We start from the raw sequence: 20,104 nt of genomic DNA on the forward strand, positions 1-20,104 counted from the left end.
ATAAAACACTAATTAAAAAAACTTATTGGATAAGGCCGAATTTAAAATTATAATTAAAATAATAAAACCCCATTAAAAACTAAATTAAAATTAAAATCCTAGCCCAGTCCTGCGCAAATAAATAGATGTGTCTTAAGCTCGCGGCGAAAGGTTCGAAGGTCAGGAAGTTGACGGAGTCCCGGGGGAAGTTCATTCCAGAGGGTGGGAGCCCCCACAGAGAAGGCCCTTCCCCTGGGTCCCTCCTGTGAGAGCGCACGGGTCGGTGGGAGGCAGTCGGTGGCAGCAGACGGTCCCGTAAGTATATCTTCATTAATGACTCAGATGAGGGGATAGAAGGGGAACTCATCAAATTTGAAGATGACACTAAGCTGGCAGGAACAAACAAAACCCTAGAAGACTAACTCAGGAATAGGATCCAAAAAGATCTTGACATACTTAGACCTTGGGCTCTATCCAACAGTATGAAATTTAATGTGGAGAAAAGCAAGATTTCGGGCCTAGGTCAGGCTCGACACATGAAGCTGACTGGACAGTGTGGGAAGCACCTACCCAGAGATCCGGAGGGACGACTTGTTAGGAATCATTAGGGTGATGCGGGAATCGGCGTCTGGGTTGCAATCATTAAACATGCGGCCGGGGTAGTGGCAAATGAGGCTTGGGCATCGTGAAGAGCTACCACGGTTCCAGGGTCTGGAGGATGATGTGGCAGCTGACGCCATCGGTCATGGAGGGAGAATACGAAATTTAATGTAGAGAAAAGCCAGGTTTTACACCTAGGCAGGAAAAACCAAAGTTTCAAGTACAGATTAGGTGAAACTTGGCTCAAAAACAGTCACTGTGAGAGGGACCTTGGAGTTCTAGTGGACGATGACTTAAACATGAGCCAGTAGTGTGTAGCAGCAACCAAAAAAACTAATACAATCCTAGGTTTTATAAACAGGTATAGTAACAAAATCATGTGAAGTATTAGTACTGCTTTATCAAACCTTTATAAAGCCACACTGGAATTCTGCATCCAGTTTTGGTCACCACATTATAAAAAAGATGTTGAGACTTTGGAAAAAGTGCAGAGAAGAGCAACTAAGATGATTAAAGGCCTGGAGACTAAAACATACGAAGAATGGTTGCAGGGTTTGGGCTTGGCCAGTCTAGAGAAAAGAAGGACTAGGGGAGACATGATAGCAATCTTCCAGTGTTTGAGGGGCTGCCACAAACAAGAGGGGGGGGGTCTCCAAATCACTCTGGGAGCAGCCTGGAAATAAGGAGAAACTTCCTTACAAGGAGATCAATGATCCAGTGGAAGGGCTTGCCTCCAAAATTTGTGAGTGCTTCATCTCTGGAGACTCGAGATTTGTCTGAAATTGTATAGGTCAGTGATGGCTAACTTTTTTGCTATCGTGTGCCAGGAGGGGTGGGGCGGTGGGGGTCATGCGCGCACGTGCCCACAGCCATAATTCTATGCGCCACCACACGTATGTGTGAACACCCCCTGCTCCCCCTTCTCCTGACACATGATGGCCCGATAGGCCCGTTTTTCTCTCTCACCTGGCTCCAGAGCCTTTCTAGGAGTCTGGGGAGGGTGAAAACGGCCTTACCCACCCCATCCTGGAGGCCGTCTGGAGGCCAGAAACAGTCCTTTTGCCAACATCCAGTGGGACCAGAAAGTTGTTTTTGCCCTCCCCAGACTCCTAGAGAGGCTCTGGAGGCAAGTGAGAGAGAAAAACAGGCCTTCCCCACCCCAGCCCCAAGGCCCTCCGGAAGCAGGAAGCAGCCTGTTTCCCTACTTCTGGTGGGCCCAGAAGGCCCGAAAATCAGCGGGGCGGCACACGCACATGCACGCCACAGCCACTGATATGGCTATGTGTGCCACCTGTGGCACACATGTGCCATAGGTTTGCCGTCACGGGTATAGAGAATGCTGCTTGAACAGAGGGTTGGACTAGAAGATTTCCAAGGTCCCTTCCACTAGAGAGGTCCCAGCCCAACAGTTGGCCTCACCATTATGCCTGCCTTTCTCACACAAAACCCTTGACCTGCTTTCAATCTCCCTCCCTCCTTCCTCCCTCCCTCCCTCCCTCCCTCCCTCCCTCTCCATGTTGGGAGGTGAAACGCCTTCCCACCCCATCCTGGAGGCCGTCTGGAGGCCAGAAACAGTCCTTTTGCCAACATCCAGTGGGACCAGAAAGTTGTTTTTGCCCTCCCCAGACTCCTAGAGGGGCTCTGGAGCAAGGGAGAGAGAAAAACAGGCCTTCCCCACCCCACTCCCAGGCCCTCTGGAGGCAGGAAACAGCCTGTTTCCCTACTTCGGGTGGGCCCAGAAGGCCCGAAAATCAGCTGGGCGGCACACGCACATGCACGCCACAGCCACTGATATGGCTATGTGTGCCACCTGTGGCACACATGTGCCATAGGTTCGCCGTCACGGGTATAGAGAATGCTGCTTGAACAGAGGGTTGGACTAGAAGATTTCCAAGGTCCCTTCCACTGGAGAGGTCCCAGCCCAACAGTTGGCCTCACCATTATGCCTGCCTTTCTCACACAAAACCCTTGACCTGCTTTCAATCTCCCTCCCTCCTTCCTCCCTCCCTCCCTCCCTCCCTCCCTCCCTCTCCATGTTGGGGAGGTGAAGTTCCTGGTGACTTACTGGCGGCAGGCAAAAAAGATTTTTCATGGACAAGCACAAGAAGCCATCATATATCAAATATTTTTCCTGATCTTCTTTTTTTTCCCTTCCCTGGGTTTCCCCCCCGCCCCTTCTTCTCTTTCTGTTCTGCTTAATTAAAGAAAGGCAGAAAACTTTTTCAGTTTTGCCTTATTGTATCCAGCCACAGCATCCATGTGGAGCCATCCAGAGTAGGAGAGTCTCTGCATCTATCTGCGGGGGCACACAGTGGTCAGAGTGCAGTACTGCAGGCTCCTTCTGCCGACTGCCGGCTGCCTGCCATTGGGCAGTTTGAATCTGACTGGGCTCAGGGTCGGCTCAGCCTTCCGTCCTTCCGAGGTGGGTGAAAGGGGGACCCAGATTTTTGGGGGCAATCGGCTGACTTTGTAAACTGCTTAGAGAGGGCTGTAAAACACTATGAAGCGGTATATAAATCTAAGTGCTATTGCTATTGGTATCCCAGACTTAACTCTGGAGTAAGCCCTTAGTAGGGACTGAGTGTCTGGGATTTCTGGCTCCAAGAGAGGCTTCCACTTTGCATTCTCTCTGGAAAGCCACATTGGATGTGCTTTGGGGAGGGAAAACCCCAAAGAGGCAGAAGAAGACACCTGAGACCAAGAGGGCAGCTGGAATCAATGCTTTATTGCAGAGAAAAAAGAATGAACCCAGGGTGGGGTTTAGGGGGAGGGTCTCCAGGACGGTCCAGGACAGAAGAAGGCTCTTTGGCTCAAGTTGGGACATTGGATCCAATTCAGGAGGGCCAGCTTAGAATAGAATAGAATAGAATAGAATAGAATAGAATAGAATAGATTTTTTTATTGGCCAAGTATGATTGGACACACAAGGAATTTGTCTTGGTGCATCTGCTCTCAGTGTACATAAAAGAAAAGATACGTTCATCAAGGTACAACATTTACAACACAATTGATGATCAATATATCAATATAAATCATAAGGATTGCCAGCAACAAGTTATAGTCATACAGTCATAAGTGGAAGGAGATGGGTGATGGGAACGATGAGAAGATTAATAGTAGTGCAGATTTAGTAAATAGTTTGACAGTGTTGAGGGAATTATTTGTTTAGCAGAGTGATGGCCTTCGGGGAAAAACTGTTCTTGTGTCTAGTTGTTCTAGTGTGCGGTGCTCTATAGCGTCGTTTTGAGGGTAGGAGTTGAAACAGTTTATGTCCAGGATGTGAGGGGTCTGTAAATATTTTCACGGCCCTCTTCTTGATTCGTGCAGTATACAGGTCCTCAATGGAAGGCAGGTTGGTAGCCATTGTTTTTTCTGCAGTTCTAATGATCCTCTGAAGTCTGTGTTTTTCTTGTTGGGTTGCAGAACCGAACCAGACAGTTATAGAGGTGCAGAAGACAGACTCAATAATTCCTCTGTAGAACTGGATCAGCAGCTCCTTGGGCAGTTTGATTGTTGTTGGTGAGGCTGTAAAAACAAACATTCAGATGTGAGGTTTCTGCCCAAAATTGCTTCCGGTGCTTCTCCCTCCCTCATCTTACCATGGAGACCCAAAGCTGAAATCAGGAGGAATGTTCTGATTAAGAGAGAGCCAGGAAACAACGGGGCAGCAGCCTCCCCCTTGGAGTTATGGGGGCTCATCACTGACGTTTTCAAGCCAAGGTGGGACAGACTCTCTCCAGGATGCCCTGAGGATTTCTGCACTTGAAGGATGGACTAGATGACCTCCCGCCTCCTTTCCCCATCCTCTTCTTCTAGGAGACCTCAAGGCCAGTGCTTGGAGCACAGAGAAGGCAGTGGTGGGATTCGAAGTCATTTAACAACCGGTTCTCTGCCCTAATGATTTCTTCCAACAACCAGTTTGCCAAACTGCTCAGAAAGTTAACAACCGGTTCTGCCGAAGTGGTGCGAACTGGCTGAATCCCACCACTGAGAGAAGGTCATGTTCACTTGAGCTGCCTAACTCGGACAGGGAGCATTTCTTACAGCCAGAAGTGTGAGACGGTCACCCTTATCCCCTGGAGAAGCTCTGGACCTTCCTGTCCCCTGAGCTTGGGCCAGTTCTGGCCTGCCCAGAGGATGATCTGGACCAATGTGGGCGAAGGTGTTCTGTCCTGGCTTCTCCTTCTCCTGGAAGTCTTCATGGCCTGGGGCCTTCTGGCTTACTGACCGGGCAGGAAGGAGAACCATCTTCTCCAACAAGGGGCCTGAAGCAGCTGAACTGTCGGAGGGCACTCTTCTACCAGTGGTGGTTCAAGAGGAGGAGAATTTATTTTTATTTTTATTTTTATTTATTTATTTTGTCACACAGTATATATAAGCATATGTATGAAATAATTATACAATATATAAGCATATATATGAGTATGAGTATATAGAAGAATAGAATAGAATAGAATTTTTTATTGGCCAAGTGTGATTGGACACACAAGGAATTTGTCTTGGTGCATATGCTCTCAGTGTACATAAAAGAAAAGATACGTTCATCAAGGTACAACATTTACAACACAATTGATGATCAATATATCAATATAAATCATAAGGATTGCCAGCAACAAGTTATAGTCATACAGTCATAAGTGGAAAGAGATTGGTGATGGGAACTATGAAACGATTAATAGCAGTGCAGATTCAGTAAATAGTCTGACAGTGTTGAGGGAATTATTTGTTTAGCAGAGTGATGGCCTTCGGGAAAAAACTGTTCTTGTGTCTAGTTGTTCTGGTGTGCAGTGCTCTATAGCGTCGTTTTGAGGGTAGGAGTTGAAACAGTTTATGTCCAGGATGCGAGGGATCTGCAAATATTTTCACGGCCCTCTTCTTGATTCGTGCAGTATACAGGTCCTCAATGGAAGGCAGGTTGGTAGCAATTATTTTTTCTGCAGTTCTAATTATCCTCTGAAGTCTGTGTTTTTCTTGTTGGGTTGCAGAACCGAACCAGACAGTTATAGAGGTGCAAATGACAGACTCAATAATTCCTCTGTAGAATTGGATCTGTAGAATCTGTAGAATTGGATATAATAACTATATTAATTGGATATAATGAAAGGGAACATTAGGACAGGAACGGTAGGCATGTTTGTGCTCTTATGCACGCCCCTTACAGACCGCTTAGGAATGGGGTGAGGTCAACAGTAGCCAGTCTTTGGTTAAAGCTTTGGGGATTTTGAGAAGAGACCACAGAGTCAGGTAGTGTGTTCCAAGCATTAAAAACTCTGTTACAGAAGTCATATTTTCTGCAATCAAGATTGGAGCGGTTCACATTAAGCTTAAATCTGTTGTGTGCTCGTGTATTGTTGCGATTGAAGCTGAAGTAGTCTTTGACAGGAAGGACATTGTAATAGATGATTCTATGAGTTAAACTCAGGTCATGTCAATTCAAAAGCACATGGGTGGGAGACATGGAGGGTCAACCTGAGGGCTTCCACAGAGTGGGGATGGGTACCTGTCTGGAAGAAGGGCCCACAACACCAACCACTGCTTCAGCATCTGGCACTTTCCTTTTTCTTACATCAGCTCCACCTTTGATGGACACGAGGAGATCCTGAAAGGTCCCAGAGAGACACCACACAGCTGCTTCTTTTGTCTAAGCAAATGACACAAGAGACAACCTACCTTACTTCCTGTTGACAGGATCCTTGCACTCAGACAGACAAAAATAATGGCAACACTTCTGCTCCCCAGGACAACTTGGGGACAACCTGGCTGGAGATGGGGGGTCAGCTCTGCCCAGAGGGTGAGGAGTCCCAGCAGGAGAAGGAGACCTCCAGGAGACATGACGAAGCCCTCTGCCCCACACGCAGACTGCTGGCTCCATTTATTCTCCCCATTTCTCACCTCCAGATCCCGGATGCAGGATGACATAATGCAGTGAAGTTCCGGGTTCCTTCCTCTTTCAGGAGATGGTGGAACAAGAGTGGAGATTCTGAGAGTTGGATTGGCTGGTCAGTTTGGGGGAACGTAGGCAGAGGGCCCCCCTTGTCCTGTTCCAGTCCCTCTCTCTCACACACGAGCAGCTTAAGGACCTGTATATATCTGTAGGAAGTTAGCACCCACCCCTCTCCTAGAAGAATGAAATATTTTAGAAAATATTAAAAAGGGCAGAATATTATATTTCCCTGGATGAGAAATGGAGAAACATGTTTTAAAGACAAAGCAGCTCCCTGCAGCTTCCTGCCTCCCCCAACCTTTGTCAATGGGTCAGAGGCAGAAACTCATTCTCCCCACCTTTGTCAATGGACCATCATCTGTAACACAATAGGACCCATCTAGCAACAGAAACTCACCACATGGCACCTGGGAAGATTACATCAGTCAGCAAGGCTAGCTAAGACCCCACCACCACCTCCTGGGGGGGAGTCTGACAACCAATCAGGATACTCTTCCTGCGCCCCAGGAAGTTCAAAGCTCAGAGAGAGCATAAAACCAAGGCATGCTCAGTATCTCGTCCCTTTTCTGTTCAGGAGCTCAAACCATGTGATCCTGTCCACCATTAAACCATCTTTCCAAGCAGTCTCCATGTTTCCAGTGTCTTTTTCCCCACTTGGAACTGAACCCAGATGGACATTTCTTCCAACATATCCATGTATATATTTATCAATGGAAATAAAATACAAAAAAAACAGAAGAAGTACAATATCCAACAGCAACAAAAATGACAAAATGTGTACAAAAGACAAGACCAGACCAGACCAGACCTAAACATCCAGTATTAAACATATGGAAACATTCATCCTGGCTGAGTGCTAAAAAGTAAATTTTTTTAAAAAAAACCTTGATCAATTTTCCTCTTTTTACATGATGGGTCTGTCAATAAACTTTCTCATCCTTTAACAAGAACAACAAAATATTATATCAACAAATATTTCAGATGAGGAGGTCTCTATCTAATAATCGAATCGATCCAACATTTAATATATATATATAAAATAAAATAAAATAAAAATATAAAACAGTCATCAGCTTAACTCAGACATTACACTTGTCTTCAAATCCCTCCGTTCACCACTATTGTGTTTCACATGTAGAAAGTCTACACATGGTTTCCAGTCTCTTATAAAGTGATCTAGTCCATTATCTGTAATCAAGGCAGATCATTTTGCCATCTCTACCAATTCGGTCAACTTTAAAATCCATTCTTGATTTTACAGCCGGCCTCGCCTCTCCTTTCCCGGTGCTGAGTGAGGACAATGAAGTTTAAGGACCTTAGTGAGGCACTCTGAGCCCCTGGCGTTACTCCTCAAATCCCCACCAAATGGGAACTTCTATTGGATCCTTCTTCTAGAGTCCCCCGAATGCCCTTCATGCTTCAGGACACAGATGGACCTTCGTGAGTCATAGCTGGGACCATGCCAGGGGAGCGTGACGCTTGCACGATGTGCCTTCCAATCCTTTCAGTCACGGTACAATATGTGACGCCAACATGCAAACATGTTTTGCAACCCAGGATGTTGTGTGAGGCAGTATCCAGGAAGGAGCATCGGCCCCAGGGCTCACCTGTTCAAGCACAAGAGGCCTCGCTTGATGCAGATGGCAGGTGTTCCCTCACCTGTGGGCCTCACCTGACATAGGAAAGGCCAACAGTAAAGGAGACAATGATTGTTTGGGCTAAAAATTTTGGATATGCAATAGAACTAGATAAATGGCAGAAACTGTGGGGCAGAAATATTAAACGGTATGTCAACTGCATATAAAGAAAATTTGTATAAAATGTTTTACAGATAGCATTTTGCACCAACAAGATTAGCAAAAATGTATAAGGATAGATCTACTAAATGTTGGAAATGTAACCAAACATCTGGCTCATGTTACCATGTGTGGTGGACATGTCCACAAGTTAAAAATATTGTACAAAAATACATACCTGGTGTGAAAAAATGATAAAACAACATTTAGCTATGAAACCAGAAATACTTTCACTGGGTATTCTACCAGAAAAGTATGATAAAGAGACTATATACAGGATTTTACATGTAGTAACTACAACTAGAATTGTATATGGTCAACAATGAAAGTGTGATGAGTTGGCAGGAGGGCAGAGATCGACCGTGAGGTGCCTCATGTGTGGGGTGCCGCAGGGGTTCTCTCGCCTCTCCTGTTCAACATCTATATGAAGCCGCTGGGTGAGATCATCAGTGGTTTTGGGGTGAGGTACCAACTGTACATTGATGATACGCAGCTGTACTTTTCCACCCCGGGCCACCCCAACGAAGCTGTCGAAGTGCTGTCCCGGTGTCTGGAAGCCGTGCGGGTCTGGATGGGGAAAAACAGGCTCAAGCTCAATCCCTCCAAGATGGAGTGGCTGTGGATGCCGCCATCCCAGTACAGTCAGCTGCAACCACGGCTGACTGTTGGCGGCAAGTCATTGGCCCCGATGGAGAGGGTGCGCAACTTGGGCATTCTCCTGGATGGGCGGTTGTCCTTTGAAGAACATCTGACGACCGTCTCCAGGAGAGCTTTTCATCAAGTACGCCTGATTCGCCAGTTGCGCCCCTTTCTAGACCGGGATTCCTTATGCACAGTCACTCACGCTCTCGTCACTTCCCGCCTGGACTACTGCAACGCTCTCTGTATGGGGCTCCCCTTGAAGAGCACCCGAAGGCTCCAGTTGGTCCAGAATGCAGCTGCGCGGGTGATAGAGGGAGCCACTCGTGGCTCCCATATAACACCTCTCCTGCGCAGGCTGCACTGGCTGCCTGTGGTCTTCCGGGTCCACTTCAAGGTGCTGGTCACCACCTTTAAAGCGCTCCATGGCTTAGGACTGGGGTATCTACGGGATTGCCTTCTGCCACCGTTTGCCTCCCACCAACCCGTGCGCTCTCACAGGGAGGGCCTCCTCAGGGTGCTGTTAGCCAAACAATGTCGGCTGGCGGCCCCCAGGGGGAGGGCCTTCTCTGTGGGGACCCCTACCCTCTGGAACGAGCTTCCCACAGGACTTCGTCAACTTCCTGATCTCCGGACCTTTCGCCGCGAGCTGAAGACGTATTTATTCTCCCGCGCAGGACTGGCATAGAATTAGTTTTATTATTTGTAATTTTAAATGGGGTTTTTATGGTTTTATGTATTTTAAATTATGGGCCAAATTTAATAAGTTTTTTATTAGTGTTTTTACTTGTATTGTACCTATTTATTGTTGATTTTATCTGGCTGTGAACCGCCCTGAGTCCTTCGGGAGAAGGGCGGTATAAAAATTAAATTAAATTATTATTATTATTATTATTATTATTATTATTATTATTATTATTATTATTATTATTATTATTATTATTATTATTATTATCCCAACAGATGAAAAGATAATTAAGAAAATATTAGAATGTGCAGAAAGGGACAGACTAACGCTTACTATTAAGCACAAAGAAGAAATGAAATACGTTTTGACATGGGACTTATTTTATCGATGGCTAGACAATAAAAACAAAAGTTAGAAAGAAACGGACATAAAAAGGATAAATGTTGAAATGGAAATTTGTTAAAATGGACAAACAAAATATTATTGTTAATACAATATTAATGTTATTGTGATATATGTTTTTGTAAACACCTTGATTATGATCGTCTAAAAATAATTGTACCCAGACAACACACTGTTTGAGTGAAATGGATTTTTTGTCCATTATACTAATAAAACAAATAAAACTTTAAAAAAAGAAAGAAAGGCCAACGGTCCGTTGTGTAGACAAAGAGTGCCACTTCACCTACAAGGGATCTTCTTACTTCCTCAAAGCAGGACTTAAAAGTCCATCCGTCCATCCCAGCCTGGCATTCCTCCTGTTCAGACACCATGAAGGCCTCCTCCTCCTCCTGGGTCTCCTCACCTTCCCCAGGTCCCCCCTCCCACCAAATGTGAAAGTCCACTGTGTCTGCTACTATTCAGTCTGGGCACAGGGTCACAAGTCCAAGAAAGAAGTTGCAAAGTCCAAAATCCAAGCAGTGATTAAAGTCCATGCATGGTAATCAAGCCCAGCTATGAGTCCAGAATCCAATGAGCAACTCCAAGGTCCAAATATGTAGGCAAACAAAGCACAGGTCCAGACATTGGAAGGTAGTGCATGTCTCTACTAGTCCTTCTTTTCAGTAGACTTTGCAGTTCCTAAAAACTTTTCATCTTATGTTTTAGCTTCCAGTCCCCTAATCATCGTTGCTGCTCTTCTCTGCACTCTTGTTAGAGTCTCAACATCTCAACATACATTTATAATACTTTGGATTCTGTAGTTTTGTCTCCTGAGTTTTTTTAATCAAACTATGATGTGACGGTGCCATACGGTGAATAAATAAATAAATTTGGCCAAGACCCCAGTATGGAGCAGAGCAGAGCAAAGAAATTCTTCACCCTCTTTGAGGGGGCATCCCTGCAGACCGTCTGCTCCAGAGTGGGTGGGTTAGGGGGATTTTTCCCAGGGGGAGGTGAGATGCTACCAATTCTACACCAGGTGGAAGGGCTCTTCGCCACAGCTGCAAAAGCCCTTTAAGGAACATCTGTGTGTGACCACAGAAGGTGAATGAAGTGGCTTGTACAGGGTGTTGCACACTGGTGGGATTCAAGTCATTTAACAACCAGTTCTCTGCCCTAATGATTTCTTCCAACAACCAAATTGCTCAGAAAGTTAGCAACCAGTTCTCCTGAAGTGGTGCGAACTGGCTGAATCCCACCACTGGTGTTGCACGAGGATTTGTGTAGAAGAGGAGCACTCGGAGCAGAGCAAGGATGGTCTCAGATCAGGAGTGACTCTGCCTTGGCCATGCAGGGAAGGGCTTGCTGCAGAGGCAGTGGTGGGATTCAGTCAGTTCGCACCCCTTCGGGAGAACCGGTTGTTAACTTTCTGAGCAGTTTGATAAACTGGTTATTGAAAGAAATCATTAGGGCAGAGAACCGGTTGTTAAATTACTTGAATCCCACCACTGTGCAGAGGTGATATTCAGCAGGTTCTGACCAGTTCCGGAGAACTTCCCCTGGAGTGGGGAGGAAATGGAGATTTTGCAGTAATCTTCCTCTGCCATGCCCACCAAGCCACGTCCACCAAGCTACACCCACAGAATTGGTAGTAAAAAAAATTTGAATCCCACCATTGGCTTGCTGGGACCTATCCCTGGGGGAGGGGAGTTTCCTGAGAATCTGCGCACAAACACCTGGGTAGGTGCCTGCTGAATGAAGGCAGTAGTTGAATAAGCATATCTGGCAAATAAAGGTATTTACTCCAGTTAGATTTATATGGCCAGGAATTTATAGATTTCTATCACCATCTTCAGGACCTGGAATGGCTCTTCTCTTCACAACAGCCCTGTGGGGGAGGCTGAGCTGAGAAGGAAGGCTTGTCTGAGGTCAGTCTAGATAGCTGGCCAGGTTCCAGCCCAAAGGTTGATCTCACAATTACACCTGGCTTTGTTCACACAACACGCCTTGACTTCCTTCCTTCCTCCCTCCCTCCCTCTTCATGGTGAGGAGATGAAGTTACTAGTGACTTAGGAACAAGTGGTAGGCAAAAAAGATTTTCTATGGACAAGCATGAGAAGCCCCCATATATCTAATATTCTTCCTGCCGTTTTGTTTTCTTTCTCTGTTTTTTCCTGCTCCTTTTTTTCCTCCTGTTCTGCTTAATTAAATAAAGGGAGAAAACTTTCTCTGATTTGCCTCATGGCCTCCAGCCAGACCATCCATGTGGAGCCATCGCAGAGTAGCAGAGTCTCCTGTCCACCCCAGACTTACCGTGGAGTAAACCCTTTGTAGGGACTGAGTTTCAGGGATTTCAGCCTCCGAGAGGCGCTTCCCCTGTGCATTGTCTCTGGAAAGCCACACTGGGGAACGATGCGCTGCCTCTCAGCCCCTCTTCCTCTGAAGAGGGGTGGGGGGACATAAGTCAAGGTGGGGAAGGGAAACCCCCAAAGAAGACACCTGAGACCAAGTGGGAAGCTGGAACCAATACTTTATTGCAGAACAGAAAGGGTGCAGTTTGGGGGGAGGGTCTCCAGGGTCATCCAGAACAGAAAAAGGGTCTTTGGGTCAGGCTGGAATGATAGATCCAATTTGGGATCCTTGTTGGTGACGCTGTAAAAATAAACATTCAGATATGAGGTTTCTGCCCAGAACTGCCTCCAGTGCTTCACCCTGCCTTATCTTACAAGTTACAACCGTGGAGACCCAAACCCAAAATCAAGAAGAATGGCCTGATTGGGAGAGATGGGAAGCAATGGGGCAGGCTCCCCACTGGAATTATGGGACTCCATCACTGAGAGTTTCTGCACTGGAAGGAGGGTGGACTAGAAGATCTCCAGGGCCCTTTCCCCATCCTCTCTTTCCAGGATACCTCGAGGCCAGTGCTTGGAGCACCGAGAAGGTCATGTTCACTTGAACTTCCTAACTCAAACAGGGAGCATTTCTTACAGTCAGAAGTGTGAGATTGTCACTCTTATCCCCTGGAGAAACTCTGGACCTTCCTGTCCCCTGAGCTTGGGCCAGTTCTGGCCTGTCCAGAGGATGATCTGAACCAAAGTGGGCAAAGATGTTCTGTCCTGGCTTCTCCTTCTCCTGGAAGTCCTCATAGCCCAAGGCCTTCTGGCTTCCGGACCAGGCTGGCAGGAACACCATCTTCTCCAACACAGTGCCCAGCAGCAGTAGCTGAACTGGGCAGACAACATTCTCCCAATGGAAGTTCAAGAGGAGAAGAAGTCAAGAGACGATGGGAGGGGGATGTGTAGGGTCAGCCTGAGGGCTTCTACAGAGTGGGGGTGGGGGGTGTTGGATATCTATTGGAAAGAAGGGCCCCACCACACCATGCAAAGGTTGATGTTTGTGCTGCTGTGTGAAGCTTCCATCACCTTCCTTTTTTCACCTTAGCTGTATTTTTGATGGACAAGATAGCCTGGGGACTCACAACCAAGGAAAACTGCAGATGCCCCAGGAGACCCCACACAGCCTTCCCTTTGGTCTAAGCAAACTTGTATTGTTGTTACCTTAGCTAACATTCACACAGCTGGTCATGCAACTGTAAGTGCAACATTTCTGCTTCCCATCACACTCCCAGTGGCTTCTACACAGCACGGGACAAACAGTGATCGTGCCTGGAGGAGGCTTGTCACACACACCAGGTTTTTCTGCAAAAGAGAAGATCCCAAGGCTGAGAGATTCCCCTGGAATTGGCATCCCAGATCAAGCAAGATCCCATCTCTGGGCCTTTCAGGACCCAAAACATCTCCATACCGCCAGAGGAGACAGGGCCAGGTGGAGCGTCTCCCACCCTCAGCCTCCTCACAAGGTGCAGCCATTTCCTTCTGGGGCCAACCTCTTAGCATCCCAGGCTGGACTTCAAAACTGGGGTCTTCTCTCTTGACTCTGGATGCTTAGGGGTGCAAATGGGCACCCACCGTTTCCACGAAAGAAGAACAGGGTTCTCCTTTAGCTCTGCTGCGGGTCCATCTCAGTCTGCCTTCTCCATCAGGAAGGGATTCCAGCAGAACTTTTCTCTGCTGGCTCTGCACACTCCTGCAGCCCCCTCCCCAAAACAGAGGGGAGAAAGATAGAGCTCTCCCTCTGGACATCAAGAGAAGTTCTCTTTCCTTGGGCCTCCTGGAAGTTACCCTGAAGTTGTTAGGCTCAATGCAGAGGAGCGTCAGGGAGGGAGGTTGAAGCTCTGAGCTGGGCCACTCAGCACACATACCTGGACCCAGGTAGAGATGGGTCTTAGATGGTTCCAGAAGAGGGCAGGGCATCCTTAGGCTAAATGCTGATTAGTGCCTAATGTGGTTATGCCAACAATGACATAAGCAGGGACAAACAACCACACAGAAAATAATTCCCCAATCAAGGAACTGTCAGAAGAAAACAACCCTCTGACCAAGACTTGTGAGGAACACTATAGTATATAAACAGGGAGCCACACAGTGGTACTGAAGATGTCCCTAGTCAGACAATGAAATGTTTGCCAGGAAACAACCAGGATATCTTCCTCTCCCTTCTATCACTGATGATGTTACCTAGTTGGGTCATGAAACACCTTCAAGGAAACAACCAAGCTTAGGAAGCACCAATGACCCCACAGTTCAACCTTGAGCTACATGAATTCTCTTTTATTGGAAGAGTCAGTCTGCAACTCCTCCTCTACTTACCAACACAGGTGTAGTGACATTTATCTTTGGTCTTAAAATTATTCTCATTCCCATGGCATCCACCGTAATTAAACTTCTCACATTGTTTTGTATCTGAGTTGTAGTAGAAGCGAGTTATTGTTGCTCTACATGGTCCGGGATCAGCTGGAAGATCACAATATTCTGTGACAATGGAAGGGAAAGTGTTATTTCGTTAGCTAGCACAAATGTCTCCAGCAAATGTCCCCAACCTGGTGCCCTCCTAGTAGGTTAGAATAGAATAGATTAACAGAGTTGGAAGGGACCTTGTAGGTCATCTAGTCCAACCCCCTGCCCAAGCAGGAGACCCTACAGCATTTCTGACAGACAGCAATCCAGTCTCTTCTTGAAAACTTCCAATGATGAAGCTCCCAACAACTTCTGAAGGCAACTTCTGTTCTGTGGATTGGTTGCTCTCACTGTCAGGAAATTCTTCCTTATTTCCAAGTTGAATCTCTCCTTCTTCAGATTTCAATGTTCAGATTGCAAGCAGTTGGAGAGCCATTTGGAATGTTTAATTTGGTTTCCTGCTCTGGGGGTTGGAACAGGTAGCTGGATTGGATTGTTGCTTAAAATCCTGATTCTGCTGCTGCATTGAGTAAAGATAGGTTGGCCCTCACCTAAAATTCTCTTTCTTGGCCCTCTCCTATTTCTATCTCCTATTCAGCTGACACCCAGCCACCATCTCCAGAACCTCCCCAGAAGAAGCCCCACCAAGCCAGAGGTTCTAGACTGGAGTCTTTGGTTTCCCTTCCCTGGGGGAAAACTCTGACCACTTCAACCCCTCCCTGCCAAGGGTCTCAAGATCTTTCTGAAAGCTCACTTGGACGGTCCTGGCCGGTGATGGGGGTCAGCTCTGCCCAGAGGGTGAGGAGTCCCAGCAGGAGAAGAAGACCTCCAGAAGACATGATGAAGCCGTCTGCCCCACACTCGGGCTGCTGGCTCTATTTATTCTCCCAGCTTCTTGCCTGCAGACCAAGGACACAGGATGACTTAATGCTGTGAGAATCCAAATTCCTTTCTCTTTCACAAGATGGTGGAACAAGAGTGGGGAATCTAAGAGTTGGATTGGCCGGTCAGTTTGGGGGAAGGAAGCAGGTCCCTGTTGATGTCCAGGGGTCAATTCTGTGGTTAACCAAACTCGCCTTTCCAGAGTTGCAGCAGAGCTGGGAAAGTCCCGTGTTAATGAGTTGGGGGGGGGGTTCCCTGATCTGTGGGAATGTGTAGGTTGCTCACCTGCTGTGTTGACGCAACTTCCTTATCAGGGCTGCCCTCAAGCTGGATGTGAGATGTGAGGAGACTTCTCCTCTTTGGTTCCAGTAGGGCTTCAGGGAACCTTTGCCTCGGGACAGGGGGTTTGACGGACTTATGCAAAGAATACAGAATGACAGGATGGGAAGGGACCTTAGAGTCCAGCCACTGCTCGAGCAGGAGACCTGCGGTGGTACAGTGGTTAGAGTGCAGTACTGCAGGCTACTTCTGCTGATCACCGGCTGCTAGCAGTTTGTCAGATCGAGTCTCACCAGGCTCAAGGTTGACTCAACCTTCCATTCTTCCAAGGTTGGTAAAATGAAGACCCAGATTGTTGGGGGCAAGAGGCTGACTCTGTAAACCGCTTAGAGAGGGCTGGAAAGTACTATGAAGTGGTATATAAGAGAAAATGAACAAGAATTTAAAATGAGGGCAGGAAGAAAGGGACACTCAACAAGGGCAGACACTCGTCTTTCATCCCCTCGCCCCAATATCCCACCTTCTCCTCAGAGTTCTCTCCTGATGCGCAACCCAACAAGAAAAACACAGACTTCAGAGGATAATTAGAACTGCAGAAAAAATAATTGCTACCAACCTGCCTTCCATTGAGGACCTGTATACTGCACGAATCAGGAAGAGGGCTGTGAAAATATCTACAGACCCCTCGCATCCTGGACATAAACTGTTTCAACTCCTACCCTCAAAACGACGCTATAGAGCACTGCACACCAGAACAACTAGACACAAGGACAGTTTTTTCCCGAAGACCATCACTCTGCTAAACAAATAATTCCCTCAACACTGTCAGACTATTTACTGAATCTGCACTACTATTAATCGTTTCATAGTTCCCATCACCCATCTCCTTCCACTTATGACTGTATGACTATAACTTGTTGCTGGCAATCCTTATGATTTATATTGATATATTGATCATCGATTGTGTTGTAAATGTTGTACCTTGATGAAGGTATCTTTTCTTTTATGTACACTGAGAGCATATGCACCAAGACAAATTCCTTGTGTGTCCAATCACACTTGGCCAATAAAATTCTATTCTATTCTATTCTATCTTGCTTTAATAAAGTCAAGCAAGCACAAGATGGCCGGAAGATTTCCTGCTCAAGGACCTTCATGCACAGTGACTGCGTACACTGATGATGCTACTTAGAGGAGGATCCTCTTCCTCCTCCCCCTCCTCCTCCTCTCCATGAACCCCCCTCCCTTCTAGCACTGAAGATGTTCCCTAGATGGGTCATGAAATGCCTGCAAGAAAACAGCCAAGCTCAGAGAGCAACAAGGACCTCCTCCCCACTCCTCCTCTCCCTCCTCCCCCTCTTCCTCCCCCTCCCACCTCCTCCCCCTCTTCCTCCCCCTCCCCCTCCTCTACCTCTTCCTCCCCTCCTCCCTCCCCTCCTCCTCTCCCTCCTCCCCTCTTCCTCCCCTCCCCTCCTCCTCCACCCCCAGGAAGGAAGCAGATCCCTCCCTCCTCGCACTGATGGTATTCCCTAGTTGGGTAATCATCAGTGGTGGGTTTCTACTGGTTCACACCGGTTCGAGTGAACTGGTAGCAGCGGCAGCAGGCGACTCTGCCCACCCACCTGGACATCATCACGAACACTCTGCACATTCCCAGAAGCGCTGTGCACGAGTGAAGTGAACACACACACGTGCACACTCACAGTTCTAGACCGGTAGCAAAGGTAAGTGAAACCCACTGCTGGTAATCATGTGTCTCAAAGAAAACCACCAAGTTCAGAAAGCACAAAGAAGGTGCCTGTGTCTGTGTACATACACAGACAGATTAAAAAAAATTGCCATTTTTTTTATGTTTTATTTATTTTACTTATAATACTTTTCATCTCCATCGAACAGTGTGTGAACTGTTATTTTGATAAATAGTTATCAATGTCATTGTAATGAATACAACAACAAATATCTGAACTATGAATTTTTAAAGAATTGTACCCAGACATATAAGATAATGCGAAACAATTAAAATTAAGAAGATTCATGTCCAGCGCAAAGAATCAGGACCACAAGCCAAGTTCCAGTTAAGGTTTATTGCTATGCACAAGAATCTAATCAACTACAGGTAAATTATTTATTTATTTATTTATTTATTTTGATTTTTATACCGCCCTTCTCCCGAAGGACTCAGGGCGGTGTACAGCCAAATTGGTTGTAGATAAGGGCATTGAAGGAAGGCTGGGCTTGGATCGCTTGTGGGAACGCAGAGACTCCAGACTGATTCCTCTTCATTCTGCCTCCCGTCTTGTCCTCTTCTTCTCCTGCAATTAAAGAAGAAAACCAAGAGGAACAGAACAGAACAGATTAACAGAGTTGGAAGGCACCCGTAGGTAATCTAGTCAAACCCCCTGCTCAAGGAGGAGACCTTACACCATTTATGACAGATGGCAGCCCAATCTCCCCTTGAAAGCCTCCAGGGATGTAGTTCCCACAACTTCCAAAGGCAACTTCTGTTTCATGGGTTGATTGCTCTCACTGTCACTGTTTCTTCTTATTTTTTTTATTTTCTAGGTTGAATTGCTCAGTTTCCATCCATTATTCCTTGTTTGGTCTTCAGGTGCTTTGGTAAATAGCTTGACCCCCTCCTCCTCTCTGTGGCAGCCTCTCAAATATTGGAAGATGCTATCCTGTCTCCCCTGGTCCTTCTCTTCACTAGACTAGCCAGGCCCAGTTCCTGCAACCATTCATGGTATGTTTTAGCCTCCAGTGCCCTCATCATCCTGGTTGCTCTTCTCTGCACTTTTTCTAGAGTCTCCACATCTTTTTTATAGTGTGGTGACCAAAACTGGATGCAGGATTCTAGGTGTGGTCTCCACGTTGACAGGCAGCGGGTGGGAATCTTCTTTCTTCCTTATCAGCCAGGTCTAGGACAACTCGCCACAGGAAAAGTGTTACATCAATATCGAAGAAACAGTGAGACAGAATCTTTAAAGAAAGGATGCCAAAGGAGGGACAAAATGAAATGTGAATGGCAACAATTAAAATATTTTGTAACTATTTTAAATAATTAAATTGAATGGTTGAATTGTCCTCTAGCAGGTTGGCTGCGATGGGTTATCCCATTCCTCTATCAGCCTCCCCTCACATAGAGAGCCCCCCCATCAGGGCTCCAGGCCAAGGGGCAGAGCTAGTTTTTAAGGCTCTTCTGGAAGGCCTGGGGGGGGGCTGACATCTCCGCCCCCCATGAAAGAACATTCCGAGCGGGGGGTGCACAGCAGAAAAATGTCCTTTGTTGATGGCTGGGAAAAAAGCCAGAATCTCATCCCTGCATAATTTGCTGCTTCCGTGCGGGGTACGGTTTGGAGACCAAGTCTTGGGGCGTCAACTCCTGGGTGCTGGACACTTGAACTGGGGACTTTGATCGTCTGGTGCCCAGATGTTTGAGCTCATCTAAGGGAATTCTCCTCCCCATCAGCCACATCTCCTAAGGAGGCTTATGGAGCAAGACTTTGTAGAAGGAAGTCTAGTTGAACCCATCTGCTCTGACCCTTTGAGATGAACAGATGGCCAGGCCAAAACTATGCAAAAGAAAAGCTGTCAAGAGTTAGCAGATGAGGTCTTTCCCCAGCCAAGCCAATGAAGATCTCATTGTAAGTTGGGCCCAGTAAGTTGGGTTCTTGGGTTGGGATCTTCTGCATGGACACCACCATGTTCTTTGACCTTATCTGAGCCATTCTTTAGATCTATGGTTTGGGGAAGAGCCAGCAATTCAACCCAGGCAACCTGAGTCCCAGCACCCAAATTCCCCCCAAAGCTCACCAATTATTCCAATACTTCTGGAGCCAGGAGCATGGCTGCAGCTGGATCCCAGAGAGAGAGCAACTATCTAATGCGTATTGATTTATTTTATTTATATCAATTGATAAGGCTCCCCATCTCACCAATGTGGCTCAGTTACTCTGCTGGCCATCATGTCTCCAAGGCTTTCTGGAAGGCCAGCAGAGATGAGGTCAGCTGACCTCAGGCAGGAGGGCATTCTATGGAGCAGGCATAGCTTCCTGGGTCCCATAGTTTAACGATCCCTCTCAGATGGGACCTGCAGTGTGTCTCTCCTGCCTAGTCAATGGGG

General features: G+C 46.8%; 1 protein-coding gene across 1 annotated transcript in view; it reads right to left on the bottom strand.

Moving 5' to 3' along the window:
- Nucleotides 1–15,668, bottom strand: part of LOC131195292 (kunitz-type serine protease inhibitor 4-like) — a 51,353-nt gene extending 35,685 nt beyond the window's left edge. Inside the window, exon 1 of the mRNA XM_058177086.1 lies at nucleotides 15,578–15,668. Coding sequence (XP_058033069.1) covers nucleotides 15,578–15,662 — 85 coding nt within the window. The 5' untranslated portion in view covers nucleotides 15,663–15,668. The remainder of the gene's footprint in view (nucleotides 1–15,577) is intronic.
- Between the last annotated feature and the right edge of the window lie 4,436 nt (nucleotides 15,669–20,104).

Source organism: Ahaetulla prasina, chromosome 3, assembly GCF_028640845.1.
Source record: "Ahaetulla prasina isolate Xishuangbanna chromosome 3, ASM2864084v1, whole genome shotgun sequence".
Lineage (NCBI taxonomy): Eukaryota > Metazoa > Chordata > Lepidosauria > Squamata > Colubridae > Ahaetulla > Ahaetulla prasina.